This window comes from Mytilus trossulus, chromosome 13 (genome assembly GCF_036588685.1).
Source record: "Mytilus trossulus isolate FHL-02 chromosome 13, PNRI_Mtr1.1.1.hap1, whole genome shotgun sequence".
NCBI lineage: Eukaryota > Metazoa > Mollusca > Bivalvia > Mytilida > Mytilidae > Mytilus > Mytilus trossulus.
The window spans coordinates 16,513,132-16,535,749 of record NC_086385.1 but is presented as its reverse complement, the minus strand read 5'-3'; the positions used below and the strand labels follow the sequence as shown (position 1 = coordinate 16,535,749).

The window sequence follows — 22,618 nt, the reverse complement described above, 5'->3', positions numbered from 1 at the left end:
TCTAAACCAATGTATAGTTGTTATGAAAGGGGTTAAGGTACACAGGTCAGAGATATTTAAATTGGAAGACTGCTGACTATTCAGTATTATTATTTTTTCTCATTGTTGAAGGCTGTATGATTGCCTATAATTGGTTACATCCAGTTCATTTTAACTTTGGTGGATATTTGTTTTTCATTGGCAGTCATAACCACACCTTTTTTTAAAATTTATACTGTTACATTGTTGTACTAGCTGAGTTAACTCTAGAGATTAAATACATGTATATAAAGACTTCGTTTAATTTGTAAAATGAAAAATATCACATTTCAGATTTTATAAACAAAAGCTGTGTCATATGATTTACTATCATCATTATCAACCCTTATTTTACTAAATACTATCATAATATCTGATTCTCTGTCAATGTCTATTGCCCGAGGATCATTCATTCCATCAGCCTCTGATAGTATTGTCTTACAGGTTTTACCATCTGGTGATACTACTACAACTCTATTGTTGTACTGAGATACTACATAAACAAAGCCATTCTTGTCTAATGTTATTCCTTGTGGATAGACAATATCATCATGCATAAATGTCCAGAGAGGTTCTCCAGTACTTTTGTAACAGCAGACTTTGTTTTCACTGTGGTTGGTACCATAGATATTTCCTTTGAATAAGGTACCATAGATATTTCCTTTGAATAAGGTACCATAGATATTTCCTTTGAATAATGCAACTTTCTTGGCCACTACTCCTTCTAAGATTGTATGAGACATATCATTAAGATTTACTATTGTACTTTTATCCACACTGCTGACGACCAATATTTGACCATCACTTGCTACTGTATCACAGAGGTGAGAAATGTTAATTGATTTTAAAATTTTATTTTTTTCTACATCCACCAATGCTATCTGTTTTTCTGATCTTAATGTAAGAGCAACTGTATTATTTCTAACGAAGCAAGTATCGGATGAGGGCCCTGTAAATTTCACTACTTCTCTTATAAACAACCCATCATTACTGAACAGCAGCAGGTTACTGCGACCAAATGGGCTGTCAAGAATTAAATATTTACCATCAGGTAATATTCTACAGGATATTATATTATTATTCTTCCTATTTTCTGGAATTGTCAGCTGCCTTAAGAAGGACGGCTTGATTTGTTCAATTGAAGGAGTAGTTGGAACTAGGTACTGTGCTTGATCTTTTCTGACTGCTTTAAGTTGAAGAGTAAATGGGCTTGTATTGATGTTTATATCTCCAAATGATTTGACATCTTTTAGAATTGATTGAAGTTCAGAAGAGATTGTAAGTTCTAGGTTAGCTTCATCCAGTGAGCCTCCACTTTTTAAATCTTCTAAGTGTTTTGCTGCTTCAGATGTAGTTTTCTCGATTTCTCTCAGACCAACATACATCTGTAGCTCAGTTGCATATTGTGTCATCTTTGAAAACTCTCTCTGCAATTGGCTCATCTGATTGGCTTGTGTTTTCAGTTGTTGTAGTAAAGTGTTCATCTTAGATTTCAGCTTTGATTGCTTTGTTTCAAGGTCATCAAGAACTTTTTGTTCTAATTTGTCTAAGAAATCATCTATGGACTTCCTCATAGATCGTATTTGTTCAGCAGCGTTTGTTTTTTGTTCAGTACTTGTATTATTTCTACTATTCAGATATTTTATAATCTCTTCTAAGTTTTCCTTTACATCCTTCAAATCTTTTTCAAAAAGTTGAACTGAGGCAGATGATTTTACTTGCTTTAGGACATCTGACAGCGGTTTCATTTCTTGACATTTTTTGTGTTTATCTGTGATGCACGTGACGCAGCAGGGACAGGCATGGAAAGAACAGTACAGTTCATACTTCTTCTTGTGATCTCTGCACTGGCTACTAATATCTTGCATAAATTTGGGAAGATTGTGGTAGTCTTTTGTAGACATTGTATTGTGGGCTTTAGATGATCTTGACTTCTTGTGATGTTTTTCACAATCTGAACAAAGGAACACCTCACATTCTATGCACCACCTGACAGCTTCTGTAGATGTTCCATCATCATTGCAGAGGGTACAACAGTCTGTAACTAAGGAGGCCATATTCTCTCTTTATTTCTGAAATTAAGTGTAGAAAAAAATGAGTGTTTTTGAAAACATTTGTGAATCAAATTAATGCAACTACAGCAAGAATCAATTTGATCAAAATAGAAAACATAATAAAAAGCAGTATTAGATATGATATATTGTAACAAATAAAGCATGACCTTTATAAAGATGATGGAGTTTTTAATGACCTTTACTGGCTGTAAAACCCCTTACACAATTGGCCCTGGCTTGGGCCTTTTTGGGCATTAAGATGATTTATTTTTTACAATAAGGTAATTATTTATATAATTTACAATGAAAAATAAGGAAAAAAACCCAAACTTATTGTAAATTTAAGTAAAAATAAGTAAAAATTTGAATAATTATGATAGCATGAAATAGAGTGTTAAAACTTGTAATAGCTATTATATGATCTGCCTCTGATAAAAATCAACCTTATGCATAGACAATAATAGTGCATTGACTTGACATATCAACAATATAAGGATGAGGCTTAGAAACAGGGAAATGAGAGGCTGTGCCCAGCTTTTTCCCCGTTTCGGGCCGAATCCTTATATCGTTGATATGTCAAGTCAATGCACTATTATTGTCTTTATACTGCAATCTAACAAAACCATTTTCAATTGTGGTTTAGTGTGTTAATGTTATTTATTTGATTTAAATATTGGGGGAAATCCCCCTTTAAAAGACCTGAGTCATATCACACAGCCGGAGAAATATAGAATATACAAACACAATGAAATGTACATCTTACCTGTTGAAAACCGCAATCAATGGTGAACGAATTCAATTCATTTGTTTATAGAATAAAATATCAACAATAAACATAAAACATAATGATTTATATGTTGCAAACAAAAAATATTAACACGTGAAATATGTTTTTTCCAAAAATTGTAAAAGAAACAAGTTTGAGTCGTTTAACGCATCATTGTTTACATTGAAAGCAAGAACAGGTTTTAGAGGTCGTATGAATAAATGAATATAATTTCGACAATTTCTATTTAAATATTCATGAGGAAAAGTGATATCAGGTCAGTGACTGTATTAGACATAGAAATATATGGTCAATGCATTTGACTGCTCAAATAGAACGAGTGCAGTATAAAAATGAATATCAGAACACTGGTTTACTTATTTCGGGTTGAACAAAAAATCTATTTAAAAAATAATTCCTTCGTGTCATGCTCTATGCTCATTTTAACATGGGTAGGCATTATATTTGTCGATATTTTAAACTGAGCGTTAGCGAGTTGTAAAATGTGGTCAAATATAATGCCTACCCATGTTAAAATGAGCATAGAGCATGACACGAAGGAATTATTTCGATTCTAATAAGACAAATACAGTATTTTATAGGTCGAAGCGTTCGAAAATACCGTGAACATGTTTGGCTTTTCCCCGTTTCCTCCCCGAGGAGTCTGCATTACATTTCATATTTGATAAGTTTAAAAATTACAAACAGGGTAAATATATGTTGTTTTATTAAATATATAATAAAAATGTATGCTAGCTGCTTAAATGTATACATTTTAAAGGATAACGATGGAAATAACGTTAGTATACACAGTAAGTTCGTGCGCATATGTCAAACATATTTTTTATGCTCATTAGAACACGGCTTTGTTTACAAAGCGTAATAAGGACGTCATATTAGAATTTTAGTCTGTAACTTTTTGAAAATTGAATTGATATAATTAAAAACCATACAAAAACAGACCAAAAAATCATCTTTTATTTCTTATCTGAATATTCCAAAATCCATCAAACACGTTAACATGTACATGTTTACATGCATTAGGTGGATTTTGATCCATCGCAACTCATTTGTAATAATTGAGCATTGATGATTAAAACAATTTACACTATAATGATTTAAAACCTTGGATGACAACCCTTAAATTATTAGATACAATCCATGTAAACTAATAGAAAAAGGGGGCCGTTTTGTCGGGAAAATTTGGTTTATTATATAGGGAATCACTAAAGCATGACTGCTATACAGTAATGAACACTTATATATGGTGACCTTCTGCTGTTGTGTTTTTTCTATGGTCGGGTTGTTGTCTCTTTGACACATTTCCCATTTCCTTTCTCAATTTTACTTATTGTCCTACCGCAATTTTGCGCCTGTCCCAAGTCAGGAGCCTCTGGCCTTTGTAAGTCTAGTATTATTTTTAATTTTAGTTTCTTGTGTACAATCTGGAGTTTAGTATGGCGTTCATTATCACTGAACTAGTATATACATTTGTTTAGGGGCCAGCTGAAGGATGCATCCGGGTGTGGGAATTTCTCGCAGCACTGATGACCTGTTGTTGACATTCTGCTGTTTTTATTTCTTTGGTCGGGTTGTTGTCTCTTTGACACATTTCCCATTTCCATTCTCAATTTTACCTATATCCTGTCTATACTCTAAAGGTGCAAGGGTTGTGTAGCCATACAAGGTCATTAAAAACTTCCATATATATAACTCAGATGTTTGCATAGTACAATGTAGTACAAGAGGATATTTTTCTCACACTTACATGAAATCAGTCGGATGAGCATTAATCTTTTATAGGCAGAGAAACCTGATATAATAGTTAGTTTAAGGTGGCTTTGGATGATCATAAGAATTCTTCCTAAATGGGGATTGATACAAGAACAGTTTTTTTTGGTAGTGACAAGATGTGTATCTGTTCCACAGAGATATTGTTGTTGAAAGTGGTCCATGGGATTTTTCATTACTTGTCTGGACTTGATTAAGAACTTGATAAAGTTTGCTTTTCTGAGATTTAAGATAATCATAATCTGTTGTCCTGCAGATTTTTGTTTTTTGTGTTGCTTGATTGATGTCTCATAATTTTATACCACTTATCTCAAAAACAGCATTCTTACCTGAGTAATATTCTAAAATGCTTGTGCTCTAGAAAAGGAATTTCCACAGGGAAGTAAAATGTCCAATAACTAGTACAATTACTGAGAATAAAACATATCTATATATAGATAAATTAAAGGTCAACAATTGAATGGTTGGATATATTTTAATTAATTTTTTTTTTAAATGGCTTACAATAATTTGAAGGTTTTTTAAGGTAAAATAATTGTGATATTATGCAAACATCTAGGGACAAGAGTCCTTTTAAAACTGCAGATGTAGATGTTTAGGGCTAAAAATAGAACATAGGGGTAAAAATGCAGTTTTTGGCTTATTTGGACTATTGGTGAAATTGCTCATGAGGGTAGATCTATTTTGCCCTGACAATTTTAGATGAATCAGATATAAACAGTTTTTGGGTTGCTGCCCCTAAATTATAATTTTAAGGAAATTTTTAGTTATTGGTTAGCGTTATAATCTTAAATTTTTTATAGATAGAGATAAACTTAAAACAACAATAATTTTCAGCAAAGTAGGATCTACAAATATGTCAATAACGACCAAAATTGTCAATTGATCCCTCAGAAGTTATTGCCATTTAAAGTTAATTTTCATAAATTCACAAAAATCTTCTCCACTTTATATCCTGGGCCAAATAAAATTAAACTTAGCTACAATTTTCAAAGAATATCTTGATTGAAAACTTGAATTCTGATGACCCTGTCTTCCAATCAATATGGCCAAAAATAGAACATAGTGTTTATATAGAAGTCAAGGGGAAAATTAAAAAAAACAAAAAAACTCTTTCAAATGGTCACAACTTGAAAACTAATTTAAATAATGATAAGCGGCCTTCAGTAACTATTGAAAGACAATGATGAGATGACCTAGCTGTACTTAATTGAACAATTGGGCCAAATTAAACCCCACTTGTCCTCAATCATTTAAGGTAATACTATTAATTATGATTTTAACCTTATGTTTCATGATTTTCGAAAGAACAGTTGATACAGGTGTAAAACACAGGCTCAAGGGAGCCTCTAGTTTTGGTACTATCTGCATAAAAAGTTCATTAAAAAAAAAAAAAAAAATTATATAAATAAGGCCGGTAGTTTTCTCGTTTGAATTGTTTAACATTATCATTTCGGGGGCTTTTATAGCTGAATATGTAGTATGGGCTTTGCTCATTGTTGAAGGCTGTATGGTGACCTATAGTTGTTAATGTTTGTGTCATGTTGGTCTCTTGTGCACATGTCTCATGGGCAATCATACCACATTTTCTTTTTTTATATGGTTTGTCCAGCTATAATCCTCCTACAGTTGTGGATATTGATATTTTTTATGATGTCCATGCACATTTATGATGAAGCTGTGCATGGCTACAGGATTTTGATTTCTTTTAAATATTCTGAAAATGGAAGGTAGTTGGACGTTTTCACATGTTGCACAGTTTTGGAGATATGGGTTTAATGTTTTGCTGCTTTCAAGCCTGTAGGATATATGCATTAACTTTTGTTGAATCAAATATCTTGAATACAATTATACCTAGACAAATCCATAAAAAAATTGTACTACTGAACAATTGATATAAAATAATTCAACAGTACTGTAAACACATAGATATTTTAAACATTACTGACAATAAAACAAGTTTGAAATATATAATAATTAAAGATATTATTTGTTCCAATATCTTCCTTCTGTTGAAATATGTTGTGAAGATCTTATAGATGTGTACCCCTTTGTTTTGCTGATCAGCATGTACTTTGATTGTTATACCCCCACTTTGAAAAAAGGGGGGTATACTGTTTTACCTCTGTCTGTCCGTCCGTCTGTCCCTCAGTCAGTCCGTCTCATGAAACTTTCGTCACATTTTTCTCAGGAACTACGCACCCACCCTTTCTGTAATTTGGTATCAACATTTATATATGTCAGCCATACCGTGTGATGCATTTTCAGATTCATCGTTTATCGACTTCCTGTTTACCGAACACTTACATTTTTTTACACATAACAGCCAGGTTTGAAACTTTCGTCACATTTTTCTCAGGAACTATAATACAAGGATTTCTGAAATTTAGTTTCAGGGTTTATCTAAGTTAGCTATACTGTGTGATGTGTTTTCAGATTGATCACTTGACAACTTCCTGTTTACCGAACACTTGTATGATTTTACACATGATAGCCAAGTTGAAAATTTTCGTCACATTTTTCTCAGGAACGACAATACAAGGATTACTGAAATTTAGTTTCAGGGTTTATCTAAGTTAGTTATACTGTGTGATCACTTGACAACTTTCTGTTTACCGAACACTTGCATATTTTTACACTTTTAATATTATCCAATTGCGGCGGGGGTATCATCAGTGAGCAGTAGCTCGCAGTTTCACTTGTTTTGATAGTACGTTATTTATAAAAAAAACATAACCGAGCAAACATCCGACACTATTTTTCATCATTATCAGCCTCTATGATGATTTAATGACAAACAGTATATAACATGCTGAAATATTTTCACAGAATAGGCATTTGTTTGACTGTGTAAATCTTAATTTTATATCTAACGTTATTAAAGTGGAGTTGTCTCCCATGTGTATAATTAGAATTGATCACACGTTAGAAAGTTGGAATACTTGTGCATAATTTATGACTTCACGTTGTCTAGAGGAATAGAATTGTTAAAATTTTATTTAATTTTGATATCTGTTTGATTCATTATTTGCTGTGGAACTTTTTTCCCGTAAAAATCAAAGATGATCGAGTGAGAATGAAAAAATAAAAATTGGAATTCAATTTGTCTACAGGAAACACTAAATAAGATTAGGAAGACAATTCTGTACCAATTTTTTTTTTAACAATAGCTTAAGTTTAATCAAGAGCTTTAATTTAAGATACAAAAAAAAAACTTTGAGTAGAAACACTTCAGTTTCTGAAATCTATAATTAGATTTTGTTTATGCCATTGAATTCGATTTTAACATCCTACTAAAAGAAATAATTTTGAAGTAACTATAAAAACTCAAGTACATGGAATCTATCACTAAATTGTCCATAGTCTAAACTTTTTCAAATTGCATTCTTGTCTTCTGCTGATCAATAAAAATTGTAATATGACTGTAACTGTTAACTTTAAGTTTTTTTGGATTTTTCAATATTTTGGCAATCAAGCTCCCATCATGCACTCAGATGATAGGAAGAGACATTTATTATCTAATTGCACATCTGGTGCAGAAAATTAGTACTGTTGGTGTTATTCAAGGAGCCATAAACCTTGCTTATAAACTCTTAAAGATCATCAGCATCTTCAAACTGTAACTATATCAAAATCTTGAAAAGTTGTTTGTTCCAGTATTGTACGCCATTCATAGGTGGATCCTTGGGGGAGGGGGTGGGGGCAACTCAGCCGTAACTACCCTAGAGGCAAGTGAGGCAATTGCCTAGCTAAAATTTTGACTCTGATTTTTTTTTATACATATATATAAATATAATAGTCATTTGTTGTTCTGTCTCAACCTTGATTTCTATAACTTGTCCAACTTCCACCTTTCTAGGGAAAAATCTGATTGATTATATAGGGAATCACTGAAGCATGACTGGAGTGGGCCCCCCTTAGGTCAGTCAGAGGGCACCCCCTAAGGAAAAGTTCTGGATCCGCCACTGCCATCACAATCCTGAAAAGGTGCATTTTAAATGAAGAATTCTAATGCAATTTAAATTTGTATCAATCTGTCATCATAAAATTTCCTTTCTACCTGTCTGTCAAACATTTTTTAATTCTGGAGTGTATTATGTATAGACAAGTAATTTGCTCAGTAATAAGCCAAAAAACTCACTTTTTGCACCTTAAAATCGTCTTTTTATCCAATTAATTACATTCTGACAGGTAAAGCCAATTTGCGACAGTAAAATTGATAAATTCGCAAATTAAGCCTCAAATACAATACATGCAGTTATCTCTTAAATTACTGCTACTTTTATTATTTTTTCGTAACAATTTTATGAAAGTAAGTCTGACTAAGAATCAAATATTGGCCACTGGACAGGCACACCTAATTTTAAAAGATGGGAGAAATATAACTATATAAATGAAACTCTCTATTTGTCTCAATATGGAGAGTTTCACCTGTTTCATTATTATGGAATTCATTTGTAACTTATTTCAAGAATTTTTCTTAACGGTTAAATATTAAATAAAATAAATAGATTTTTTGGACTTTAATCTCTCAATGAAGTTCTAGGGTAAAAGTCCTCTAGTGAGATCAGTGACCCCTTTAGACACTTTTGTGTCAAATAATCTCGTTTAAATTAAGTTTTCTCTCAGCTGAAGCCATAAGTAAAACTCTTTTGAAATGTGATATAATCTTTGTTTGTCAAAACCTTTGTACTACAATGTCGCCCTGTAATGTAGATTGTGATCCCTCCCAACTTAATTAAACAAGAAGTGAAAACAACAAACTTGGAGATAGCGGTCATTTAAAGTGGTCAGCTTTGTCAGCAGTGTTTGATTATTACACCTTTTACTTTATCATGTGAGAATTATTATCAACTTTCAGCTGTAAATTAGATTTTTAGTCTATGATATATAATATCTAATTTTTATTACTTGTTCATATTAAACAATTTTACTGTGAGGTCATTAGTTATATAAGTATAGGGTGATGTGGTATGATTGCCAGTGAAACAACTCACCACAACATTGCACAAGAGACCAACTGGTGAATGGAATGCATTTCCAATTCATATTCATATTTGTATTCACATTTATATTAGTATGTATGAAAATGAGAAGACATGGTACAAATGTATGTTTGCCAATGAGACAAATTTCCACAGGAATCCAAATGACATATAGAAACAACTATGATAAGTCACTCACTAAGGCCTTCAACAATGAGACAATATTGAGGCCCCGAATGACAAATCAAAAACTTTTCAATGAGAAAACTGAACAGCCTGATATTTGTATTAAAATGTATTGTTATAAGTCATTATAATTCTAGAGAACAGTGCAAATAGTGTCAATAAATAACTTTCCACTATGTAGGTAATATATCATGCATGCATATGATTGCTAATATTGTATATACATTTGTATGAGGGTATCCTAAAACCTGGTACAACTGAAACTGTACCAGATACATATGTAGGGAAAATAAAATAAATGCATACAAAAACATGTGTAATTGATTGACCAATATTGGTGCAATGTAACATGATGTATATGTTGCATCGCCTGTTTATAGAAACATAATGAACATATTTTAAATTGAATTTAGAATAGATTAAAGTTTGATATTGAATGGAGAAACTGTATGTAGGGGGTCTCATTGGGGGGTTCCGATCCCGCTAGGGTTTAGTCAGATTCCCTTATCCTGCTTACACTTTGTAAGTAAGCAATTCTTATTTTTTGTCATTTCCCGGGTCCCGCAATGCCTCATTTTCCGTTTTCACGACACAATAATTTGACTTTCACGTATCACGCTTACAAAAAAATCGGCAATCCCGCATCACGCTTAGACCCCAATGAGACCCAGTATGTAATGTATTTAAATGTTATCAATTTTTTGTTCAGATTCTGCAGGGAATGAAAGAAGTAAATTTATTTGATATTTAACTTTAAATTGATTTTAAAACTCTATAAACAAAAAAGCATTGTGTCCTTTTATAGTGTTGTGAAACTTAATTGAAAGTTTCAAAAAGAAATAATAAAATAGATTATGTTATTTATAAAGTTGTAACAATCTTTGTGACAATTGTGAATACAATTTCAGTTTTCTATTTGACTAAAGTAATGTAATAACAATTTTCTATCAACTTTAATTTAATCAGAGTTCAAAAGTTTTGAAATCTTTAAGTGAGGGTTTAGATGTATGTACTGTTTAATGCCCTTTTATAGGATCTGTAATGTACATCTTTTGACTGATTAAGAATAGAAAATGAAAAACAGATGAATGTGGTTTCTTTGTTTGTATTAGGCCAAACTTTCGATACTGCCTATGCCTGACAAGCTTGAAGCAAACGCATCATGTTATTTTTTTTAAAAGATTTTTTCATGCTCTAGCTTTTTTTTCTTGTATAAGACATGGAACTTTATGTTGTTGGCAAAAAAATTAAATAAGACCCAAGATATCTCCCCAAACCTACAATTCCTATATGCAGGTGCAAAACATCATATTTAACATATTAAATGTAAATTGCCAAAAAAAGAAAGGGAGGATATTCTCTTTCAATCTGCTTCAAATTTAAAAGAAGTCACACGTTTTGTGTTACAATAAAATAACTCACTGAGAAACCTAACAGCTTTAATGGCCTTAATAAATGGGTAAATAGTGGTGAGGTCTTATTTAAGATGTTTTTGGATTGGTGCAACCTAAATTTTTATGAATTACAATGCAGGCATTCGTTATTTTTTCTTAATTCATTCCATATAAGGGGGATGGGAGGGTCCTGATCACCGAAATCCCACGCTTAAAAACATGAAATCCAGAGGTCCCGAAATTTGAAAAAATAAATACTGACGTCTCGATATTCATAAAAAGGAATCCCGGATCCTGAAAGGGTCAATCCAGAAATCCTGAGCTTAAAAACACCTGATCTGCCCGATGCCCGGAAAAAGGTCATGCCCCCTCATATTAAAAAAGCATCATTATAACAGTTCTGGTAACATTCAAAGAAAACATAAAATACCTTCACATTGGAAACATGATTTCATAAATTTTCAAATATGAATGTGAATCTTAAGTTTTGCCTTTAAAAGACTTTTTGTCAAGCTCAAAATTTGTTGATTTTTGCATGATTTCAGAGAAACATCAAGAAGTTCTGGTTCCAACCTACCCTCTCCCTATATATCTTACAGTGACACAATCTATTCAAACAAATCTTCCACATAATTCTTTTTGAAGCAATAAAAAGTCAGTGTTCATTAAAGTTCATCTCCTTTAGTCTGAGGGTGCTTTCAAATTATTTGCAAACTACTGTAGGAGATGTCATACCAGACAACTTGTGTACCTGAGACAACCTTTGAAAATGAACATACAGGTCATGAAATATATAAACTTTAAGGGGACACCACTGATCCTAATGCTTAATAGCATGTGATTGCCATAATTGCCCACATTCTCTGAAAAATGTTTTAAATATAAAATCAATTATCAAACTATATCAAATTGTTGCTTTACTCCATATTTTCTTAACCTTTTTAAGTAGAAGAATTCAATATTTTTGTTTTGCAGTTGACACCATAATAGCTTATTACATAATCTGAAAAATTGAAATTTAAAATTCATTACGGATTTTTAAACTTTATAGAATTTAATGGAAAAAATATTCAACCCAGTAGGAAGATTTTTTTTTATTTATTCTGACTTAATATTATATACAGACATGGAAAATATAGAACAGAATGATATTTTGTCTTATGTTTTCATTTGAAATGAAATTGCACTGGGGAAAATATTTAAACTGTGAAGAAGATTATTAGATTTCAAATTATTCAGTCACTCAACATGAAGTATTCTACAATAAGTGTATGTAGTTGAGTCAATATTTGAATCTACATGAACGACATGCTTTGAACAGAAAATTAATCCTTAACTGCATACATTTTAATTTGATTACCACAGATTTTATTTAAGGAAGATTTAGTGTCATGTCAACACCAAAACTGATTTGTACTGATTGAATTAAGACTGTAACTCAGCAAGAACAAAGAGCTAGAGATAAGAAATTAATTCCCAGAACCATAATGGATGGACAAAGATTGCAATGCAAACACTAACCACTTAGCAGACGCAGAAATCTATGGAAATAAAACAATTGAAATTGGTGTTGTCGGAGGAAAATAATATTTTCATTTCATATTTAAATCTGATTTGTCTCAGCAAGCTTTTACAAATGTGGTAATACTGTTTGTTTTGGAAGGGAAGACAAATTATTGGAATTGGGTCAGAGAGCGGTAAAATCTGAGGATGACAGGTTCAATGCATAGTTAAAGTCCCTGAGATTATTGAGATACAAAATTAAAAAATAACTATGCACGTTCTGTATTTTTTTCTTTCTTATTAAAATGATTTGATATACATGTAGTTGATTGTACTTTTGTAGAAAATTAAATGGCTTAGGATTGTCGATTTTCCAACAAAGGTTGGTGGTTATTTCCAGCCACTCTGACTGCCTCCACCAATAAAAACTGATCTATTAAAAACTGACCGCCACAAAATAGTACAATAATGTTGAAAGAGGTGTTAAACATTTATCAATCAATCAATTGGTACTCAGGCTTAATGGCTTCCTCCAACAATAACAACTGGTCTCCATGATAAATCCAAGTGTGCTGAAACTCAGGAAGTAAACATCAGCAATTAATCAACCAATCAATCATTCCTGCTTCTGATTGGTCTTTCTCTCTTGGTACTCATGCTCTGGCTTTCTACAATAATAAAAACTGGTCTCCATGATAAGTCCAAGTGTGCTGAAAGGGGAGGTAAACATCAGCAATCAATCATTAAACTCTGCTTCTGATTGGTCGTTCTCTCTTGGTACTCAGGCTTTGGCTCCTCCAACAATAACAGCTAGTTTCCATGATAAATCTAAGTGTGCTGAAAGGGGAGGTGAACATCAGCAATCAATCAATCAATCAAGCTTCTGATTGGTTGTTCTCTCTTAATGGTACCTAGGCTTTGGCATCCTCCACCAAAAACAAGTGGTCTCCATAATCAGTTCAAGTGTGCTGAATGGGGAGGTAAACATCAGCAATCAATCAATCAATCATGCTTCTGATTGGTTGTTCTCTCTTGGTACCTAGGCTTTGGCCTCCTCCACCAAAAACAAGTGGTCTCCATGATTAGTCCAAGTGTGCTCCTTCTTCTTTTTCTTCTTCCCGGTTACGAGTTGAACTCTATTAAAGTGTAATTGACTCGGGCGCATCTCAAACAGACAGGAGGCGACTCCTCTCTGACCAAAAGTAAAAGTCAAGGAAAATCTGGATGGTATTTACAATGAAATATGCTTAATTACAACTATATACACTGGTTCTCCTGTTGTCTATTTGAGGTGTGGTTGGGTCCAGGGGATGGTGTTCACTCTGGCCCTGAAGTCCTCTAGTGATCCAGACTCCACTACTGATTCTGGGAGTTTGTTCCACTCTCTTGTTGTTCTCGGGAAGAATGAGTGATAGTAGACGTCTCTCTTCACTCTTGTCTGTCTAAATTTGTGGTTGTCCCTGGTTCTGCTGTCACCTGATGACTATAGTGCTGAAAGGGAATGTCAACGTCAGCAATGAATCAATTAATTGATCATGCAATCTTATTGAAAATAACAACAATTAACTGACTATTTGTGTAGTTGATGAAATGATTGCACTGAGCAGGAACTAATTATTACTACACCTGCTAACGAGTTCTAGGTCATATATCATATAAAGGTGATTACTTATTGAAATAACAGATTTCACCTTACGGTTGACCTCTGAAAAATGATAACCTGTAAAAGTATATAATACATAATTAGTACATGCTGTGAGGAAATGATGTAGGAAGTGACCTTCTGCTTGTATTTTTTATAACATCACAGGAAAAGAAAAAATGATATATAATTTAATTATACATGTACCTGGTCAGTTTTAATCACATTTTTCAATGTTGTTGCTTTAATTGATCACGTGACCCTGACTGATTTAGAAATTTCATTTGATGAAAAAACATGATAATTTTTATTATCAAAATATGTGATTATTTTATTATCAATGTTGTATTTTGACAATTACAATTTAAAACGAAAATTAATAAAGTTACTAATTAGTAAGAGGTCAAAGTTATGTCACATTTGATTGGAAAAGATAACACATGCAGTGAATGAATTACGTGGTTTCAACATGCAATCAGCGATTTGAAATATTTTCTTGTCATTTAATTCATATTATTTTAAGTTTGAAAAATAGCCAGTGCACATTTTGCAGTAAAGATAGCATACCTGTAATTCATATGCATTTGAAAGTCAGGTTTAGGATTTTCTAAGATAAGTTAGAAAAAACTGAAAGTTCCGAATCAAAGGCGTTATCTTTGAGTTAAGACTTTAGATCAATTCCTGATGGTTTTGATGACAGAGAAAAATATATAAATCTTAAGAAATAGACAAATATCTTTGTCATATCGTGTTTTATCTCATCGACTTTCTTCTTTTATACTAATTGAAGGGAAATCGGTTAATTGCAGGAAAGCCACCTTCTGTGTATGATACAGGTATGTGATTGTGAGAAAAAGCCAATACTGACTTTTCAATTCATGATATAACTGTTATTAAGGTAACAGTTTACGATCGTAAAATTAGATCAAGGATTTAAAAATATTATGTGATGAATTAACAGAGAGTTAATTGTTCTGTCTGCAGGTGAGCAGAGATTTATTGGAATTATTCCGATTTGATGAGATCTTCTGTTGAATTTATCGTATTTTCACTGGAAAAACATAACGACACAACAATCAAACGCTGATATTGTCTTTAATTGTTTTGATCCACGATGAAAGAATTGACATGTGAATTATCAATTTTCTTACCTAATTTTTGATGGGATTTAAGTTTTCAAGTTCAATAATTTGAATTGTTGTGTGAAATTTTTATTGACACAAATCAAGTGCTGGCTGTTTATCTTATTGACAATATTGTTTGTATAAGATATCGATAAAAATTGGAATATTATGTTCTGAAATTTTTGTGGAGTGTTATTACTTCTTATATATAATATATGATAATATTTTAAATTCTTATAGTGAAAACAAATTTGAAATTTTGATACTTCAGGTATATGCAGATATATTTGCTTGTTAATTGAGGATATACATGTATAAAATTTCAACTTGCAAGATAATCATCTTCAAAGGAAAACATTTTTGAAAATAGCTTTCAGTGAATTTGCTTTACCTGGAAATAGGATTAATTTTAATTGGAGAATTCTTAAAATTTTATTATTTCATCTTTGAATTTTGTGTTTGAAATCTACAACTTTGGAAATAACATATACTTAGTTTCAGAAGCATCTTTTTCTCGTTGCAATTATAGTGTAAAAGGATTTAATTTTGGATTATCTTGTCATAATCCTGTTTTGAAATCTTGTAAAAGGAAATCAGACATTTCATCAGTGGTAAACATGAATCTGCTACATAATGTCGTATTATTACAATCATAGTTAATGCTTCTAACCTGAATATTTAATTTTAACTTTGAGATTTGGTCAGATTACATATTTTACATATGTATAAGTACAGTAATTGAAGTTGTTACTGAATCTTGTCTGTTTGTAGATCTGCTTTTATCATATAAGTCTTTTTATGTGGATTTATCGAAATTAGTGAGGAAATTAATTCTATAAATTCGATGGATAAAAAAGAAGGACGGAGAGTTCCTGGGTCGGGAATGAAAACGTTTAAAAAGTGTAAAAGTGCAACGTTCACTCTTGATGGCACTTGTTATAAAATAGGTGAGTTTTATTTCGTATTTTGATTACTTTGTGTCTTAAAATTCATACCTTCATTAAAGAAATCCATTAAGCTAGTAAATGCTTATTCAAATGCAAGCTACCTATATTTAAATAACATTCAATTTAGCCCTGTTAGATACCAAAATAATTTAATCTGATTTAAATCAGTTTGTTAGTTCTTTTTGTGCAGAAAACATGAAGAATTAAATTTTAAGTATGAACAGTTTTCCTAATTCGATATCAAATTTTCTTTTTTCTGTCAATCTTTTCCCCTTCTCCCTTGACCAGCTGTCTTCTCCCACCTATTTCCTTTCATTAGGATATGTTAACTTTTGACCCTTAAAGTCTCCATATTCCACATTTTGAAATTTAAAAAACTTTTCATATTATACTTATCCTGGAATGTAAGTGGGGAGTGTGGTGGTGGTGGGGGGTGGGATGCGAGTTATAACACTTGCTTATTTTCTCTGGGGTTGTCTGTCTATCCATCTATACCATGAAATTTTCCTCTCATTTTTAACTGGAAATACAAATCAATGCTGCTAGAAATTTGGAATCAAGGTTGATAGAAGCACTAGCTGTTAAACAGTGTGATATATGAAAAAAAATATCCTTTATCAGCATCTTGACCAATGGTCAATGGTCAAATAATCTTGCACATCTAGACCAAATTTGTCCCATATTCTCAGAAACTGCAAACTTGAGCTACCTGAACTTTGGTATTGACATTTATGTAAGCATGGTATACACTCACTCACTGTGCAGTCATTGGTATTCAGGCTGAGTCTTATCAAATGCCTGTTTAACTAATACTTATAGTTGGATAATATGTTAGCAATAGCTCACAGTACATTTTGGTGTTTTTCAAAATTATTTAAGGAAACAGTTTAATTTTTTTATTTTAAATTTTCCCTTATTCTTTTATTGAAATTTCCTCCTTATTAGATACTTGGGTGGAAAAACAGAACAAAGAATTTTTTGGCAAAAACTGACAATTTTTGTTCTTTTATCTCAGTACCTGTGCTAATTTGCTTCATTAAGTGTTCCAACTAGATTGAGTCATAAATATTCTTAGACTGCTTTACCCTTTGACCATCTTCTAATTAGTTACTAATTTACCAAGTGCAAACCTCCCTCAGTGGGTTTACTGTATCTTAAATAAACCATTGATTATCTTATAAATGTATACAAAGATTAACTTTGTAATTCGACTGAGAGAATGAATAATCAAAGGATACACTAATGCATTACTAAATTGTTTTAAGTAATAGAAACGATGATTTCATTAGTGGTATGGCTCTCTAAGTGGATTTGACAAAAGTACTGTTTCTAGGTTAAAGATATAATAGTATAATGGTCAATGAATTCTTTTTTGTAATTAAGCATTTTGAATATGAGTTATCTCCCATTTTCAAGAATTTAGTCCTTAACAGGTAGTTGTGATTATTTGAAGTGATATTACGATGATTTCATTAGTGGTATAGCTCTCTAAGTAGATTTGACACAAGTACTGATTATAGGTTAAAGATGTTATATTATGATGGTCAATGATTACAGTTATGTTATAATTTAATTTTGTACATGATCGAGTTATCTCCCATTTCAATAATTTGATCTTGTTTGTCTAGCTTAGTTATATAAACAGTCCCTTAAGTATTGTGACTTTCTTAGTGAATTCAGTACAGATAGTTGGATTATAGCTCTTTATCTTTTATATAAGCTTTGGATTTCAAATAGTTTGGCCACGAGCTTCACTGAAGTGACATGTATTGTCGAAATGCGCATCTGGTGCAAGAAAATTGGTACGTGTACAGTTTTTTTTATATAAGAAATAAAAGAATTATGGTCAAGATTTTATTTGATGTAATAATTTAATTTGGAAATTATTAACATCCCCATTTTCAAAATTTCATCATAAGTGAATCAAGGTTCATAACTAACAGAATTTAGACATTTTAAGAATATGATATAATATGGGGTTACTAAGCTCCATGTAGCTACCAAATTCATACATGACCAGTAGACTTTGAAGCTTTTTCCCTCTGTAGATGTTGATGGTCTAGTTGTGTTTCAATCTGAGCAAAAATCAACTTTTTAAGAAAGGATTTCCATTACGTATTGCTAAATTGTTTTAACCAATAGAAAACGGCAAATGATAGTCAGCAATATCTGTGACTTATCATTTCATTTTGGACATGAGTTATCTCCCATTTTAAGAATTTGATCCTGCTATTATAAGTTATATGGTTCGCTTCTGACCCCATACGGATCCATAGAGGGTTAGTAAAATCCATAGGGGGTGAGGCCGGAGGCCGAGTCCCCTATGAATTTTATTCACCCTCTATGGATCCGTAAGGGGTCAGTAGTTAACCGTATAACGAATTTATCGGACGCTGGACTTTTTCTGCGTCGTTTTGTTGAAAAATAAACAACGAAACGCAACAACATTAATAGATGACGTCGCTATTAACGCGTCATGAACCCCCTATGAAACCTACTAACCCCTACGGTCTCATAGGGGGTCACCATGTGACGGCGTTTAACCAATCACAACGTGATATTTTATCAATGGTCCGATAAAGACGTGTGGACTGATACTTTTTACCAATGCACTGTTAAAGTGCTCACTGATTTAAATTAGGGAAAATAAAGTTTAGGGGAAATCCCTCTAGCCAGCTAGTTAAAATTCATTATTTAATTGATGTTTGCATTCTTTTCTTTATAGCTGAATACCATTAATTAGAAAGAGTAAAGAAAGTGGTATTGCCATAAGTAAAAGGATTGAATTATAAAGAAATTTTTATCTGCAGAAAATGTAATTTAGCTTACCAAAACAAGTGTGAATTTTTTTTATATCATAAATGAATTTAAGAAAATCTTTTGAACAAGAGTTATTTCCCCTGGTAAGAATAATTTGTATGCCCTGTCATGAGCAGTATGTTTTCTGGTCTGTGCGTCCGTTTGTCTGTCCATCTGTTTTTTTCCTTTTTTCATTCTTCAGTGAGTCCATCAGACTGTTCTGCTTCAGGTTAAAGTTTTTGATCGAGGTAGTTTTTGATCAAGTTGAAGTCCAATCAGCTTGAAACTTAGTGCACATGTTCCCTATGATATCTTTCTAATTTCAATACAAAATTAGAGTTTTGACTCCCTTTCCATGCTCCATTGAACATAGAAAATGATAGTATAGATGGGGTATCTATGTACAGGGGACACATTCTTGTTTGACTGTCATACGGGACCAGAAAACACATTTCTATGGGCTTAATTTGGCAGTTAAGGACAATCAATAAAGGCAATACAATTTTTTCCAGAAAAATTAAGTTCCATGGTGAGTGACAAAATTATTTGTTTCACTCTGTAATTGTACAAAGCTATTTCCATTAACTTTGTAGAAATATTTCAGCAGCAAAAGAATCAATTAAAGGCTATAATAATGTTTTTCTTAAAGTAAATAGAAAATGATGATTTGATTAATAATATCTGGGACTTTTGTCACTGTAAACAGTTGAAGGTCAATATATATTATGTCCTATAAATGGTTCTACATGTAGGTTGTGATTTAATGGAGAAAGATGGAGCTAAAGAGAATTTTACATTTGAATTAGATTTATCTAATACAGTTTTGATATTATTGATACCGGTAACTATTAATTTTTGAATCATGGAATATTTTCAAAAGCGTACACCAAAACGTTGTGTTTGGTTTAAAAGGTTCTAAACAATACACCTTATCGCTATTTGTCTGCCATTACTGGATATCACACAAGTTCTCATAAAATTTTGACGTCATAAAACAAAATATCTGACACCACAATGGAAAAGTGATTGTTGTATGCGTCAAAAGTTCAAGTTGCCGGGTCAGCTGGGATTAGCGATAAGATGTATGGAGATCAATCCAATGACATTATTTTCATTTTGGTGTACAAACAATGGGATTACCCATAGTCCTTTAGATTCTGAAAAGGTGAATTGAGTGATGAAAAGACTAAGAGTGATCTGCTATTTAATACGTTCGTGGTACCAAAGGGCTGACTTGGAATAGTGTAAGAGCTATCACCTTGCCTTAAAAGAACCTGTTATTATCAAAGTCAGGATTTCAAAAAAATAAAATTGTATGATAGTTATCTCCCATTTCAATTTTTTTATTTTGCTACTTTTTATAGGTTTTGAAAGTAAAGGACATATTATAAATCATGTGTCATTAGAATTTATATTGTAAGTTAATCAAATAAAGGGGCAATTGGTCCAAGTTCTTTAATACATAAATATGAAAAAAGACAGAGTTTAGTATGAAGTCCATTATCACTGTTCTAGTATGCATATTTTAAGGGGCCAGCTGAAGGACACCTACTGGTGCGGGAATTATTTCTTCATTGAAGACCCCTTGGTGGCCTTCGGCTGTTGTCTGCTCTATGGTCGGGTTGTTGTCCCTTTGACATATTTACCATTTCCTTTCTCAATTTTATTATGCACTTTAGCATGTTTATAATCATTAATATTATAAAGTACAGAGTAAATGTTAATTTGCATAAGTACATCACCAATGATAATCAACATTTTCACTTGCCTCATGGCTGGTTATATGGAAAAGTGCACATGACTTATTATATAGAAAAGGATTAAATAAAATGATTTTTTAATTCAATTTACCAAAGCAATTTATCCATCATTGATAAAAGTATGAAATGATATTTAGAATTTGTAGGAGTTAATTATTCCACAACTTGAGGAATGTTGACGAGAGTTATCTCCTATTTACAAAAATAATTCTGATGATATGTGGTGAGCAAATTCATACTAGACTAATGCTGAGGTTATAAGTTCTAACCTGGCCTGTGGGGTGCACCTTTCTCCTCTTTTCATTGACTAGGATTGTCAGGTTTTCTGATTGAAAGTCAGTGGTGTTCTCCTTGCACTCCGGCTTCCTCCACCAATAAAAACTGGTTGCCTCAAAATAGCCCAAAAGTGGTGCCATCAATGGGTCATAAAAAGCTGAAGACCATCAATGGGTCATAAAACAGTTGACCGTTTTTATGGGAGTATTAAAGGGATAAAAATGAACAATATTTCGACTATCGTACCACAATGAAAGATTGTGACGCATAATTTAATTCCCTATTTTGTTTTGTGGGGGACATTACTCTGTAGGTGGAAATATTTCTTGCTATTAATGTAGTTGTCTTTAGTGTAAATCAGCACTGAAAGAATTGAAAGGCACTTTCCTAATTATGTGTTTTGATTAATCTAATGTACTTGATACAATATTTAAACTACCTCATAGCTAAACAATATGTCTAAAGTCTGATAACCCTTAATTTAAATGACAGATCCTGAACTTTTCATAAGGTAGGGGGGACTCCAGTCATGCATCAGTGATTCCCCAAAAATTACCATTCTTTTTCCACAAAGGGGGGGGCAGAGTCCCTGACCCATGCCCCAACTCTCCCCACCTCCTTGGATCCACCTATGCTGATATCATATATGGAAGTTCATGTAGAAATATAAGGAGCCGCAGTTGCCAAGTGGTCTAAGAAGTTACTTCTGTAATCACATAAGCCAGTCAACATTGAGGTTGTGAGTTTGAACCTCGCTCATGCAAGTTCACTCGACTCCTATCTTAATTGACCTAAGGATCGTCAGTTTTCCTATCCGAAGTCCATAGTTTTCTCACTGCACTCTATCTAGCTTCCTCCACCAACAAAAACTGGAAGCCACAAAATAGCCCAAAGGCTGTTCTCAAAAGAGGTGTTACAATATAAAATAAAAAAAATTACAGTTTACAGATTGTTCAAAAAGAAGTGATTCTGTAACAGGATACACATCAAATGGGTCTATTTTCAAAGAAATTGTCTTTTTGAAATTACCTGCAACAGTATACTATTGCGCTGTGAAACTTGATGACAGACAAGATGGCTGCCATAACTATAAATAGAAAAAAATACATATTGGTTTTTGGTTTGGTATGTTCAAAAGGTTATAACAATTTACTTCAGAATATGAAATTAATGAAAGCTGTCAGAAATACATTGGAAAAAATAAAATAATATTTTTGTAATAAGATATTTTATTATGAATTTGTATCTGGATTTGTGTTTCTATCTTCTGAAGTGATTTTCGACAGGTCATCAAGTTGATCTTGTACAGACCTCAAATGTTGATTGTTCAATAATGTAAGTTTATGTACTTGAGATAAACAGTGAACCATTAA

At 32.3% G+C, this 22,618-nt stretch overlaps 2 protein-coding genes across 3 annotated transcripts in view; one reads left to right on the top strand and one right to left on the bottom strand.

The window, feature by feature from the left end:
* LOC134695177 (dual specificity calcium/calmodulin-dependent 3',5'-cyclic nucleotide phosphodiesterase 1A-like) overlaps positions 1-22,618 on the top strand; it is a 323,999-nt gene that overhangs the window by 49,233 nt on the left and 252,148 nt on the right. Inside the window, exon 1 of one of the 2 annotated variants that reach the window (XM_063556387.1) lies at positions 16,293-16,410. The exons of the other annotated variant lie outside the window; for it this stretch is intronic. Within the exon in view, the coding sequence (XP_063412457.1) occupies positions 16,308-16,410 (103 nt within the window). The 5' untranslated portion in view covers positions 16,293-16,307. Of the gene's footprint in view, positions 1-16,292; positions 16,411-22,618 lie in introns of those variants that run through there. 2 annotated transcript variants of the gene reach the window in all.
* LOC134695257 (uncharacterized) lies at positions 309-5,029 on the bottom strand. Its single transcript, XM_063556476.1, has 2 exons — positions 4,959-5,029; positions 309-2,090 (listed from the first exon to the last, which is right to left on the bottom strand). Exon 2 carries the CDS (start codon positions 2,073-2,075, stop codon positions 309-311), a length of 1,767 nt encoding a protein of 588 aa, XP_063412546.1. The 5' UTR covers positions 2,076-2,090; positions 4,959-5,029.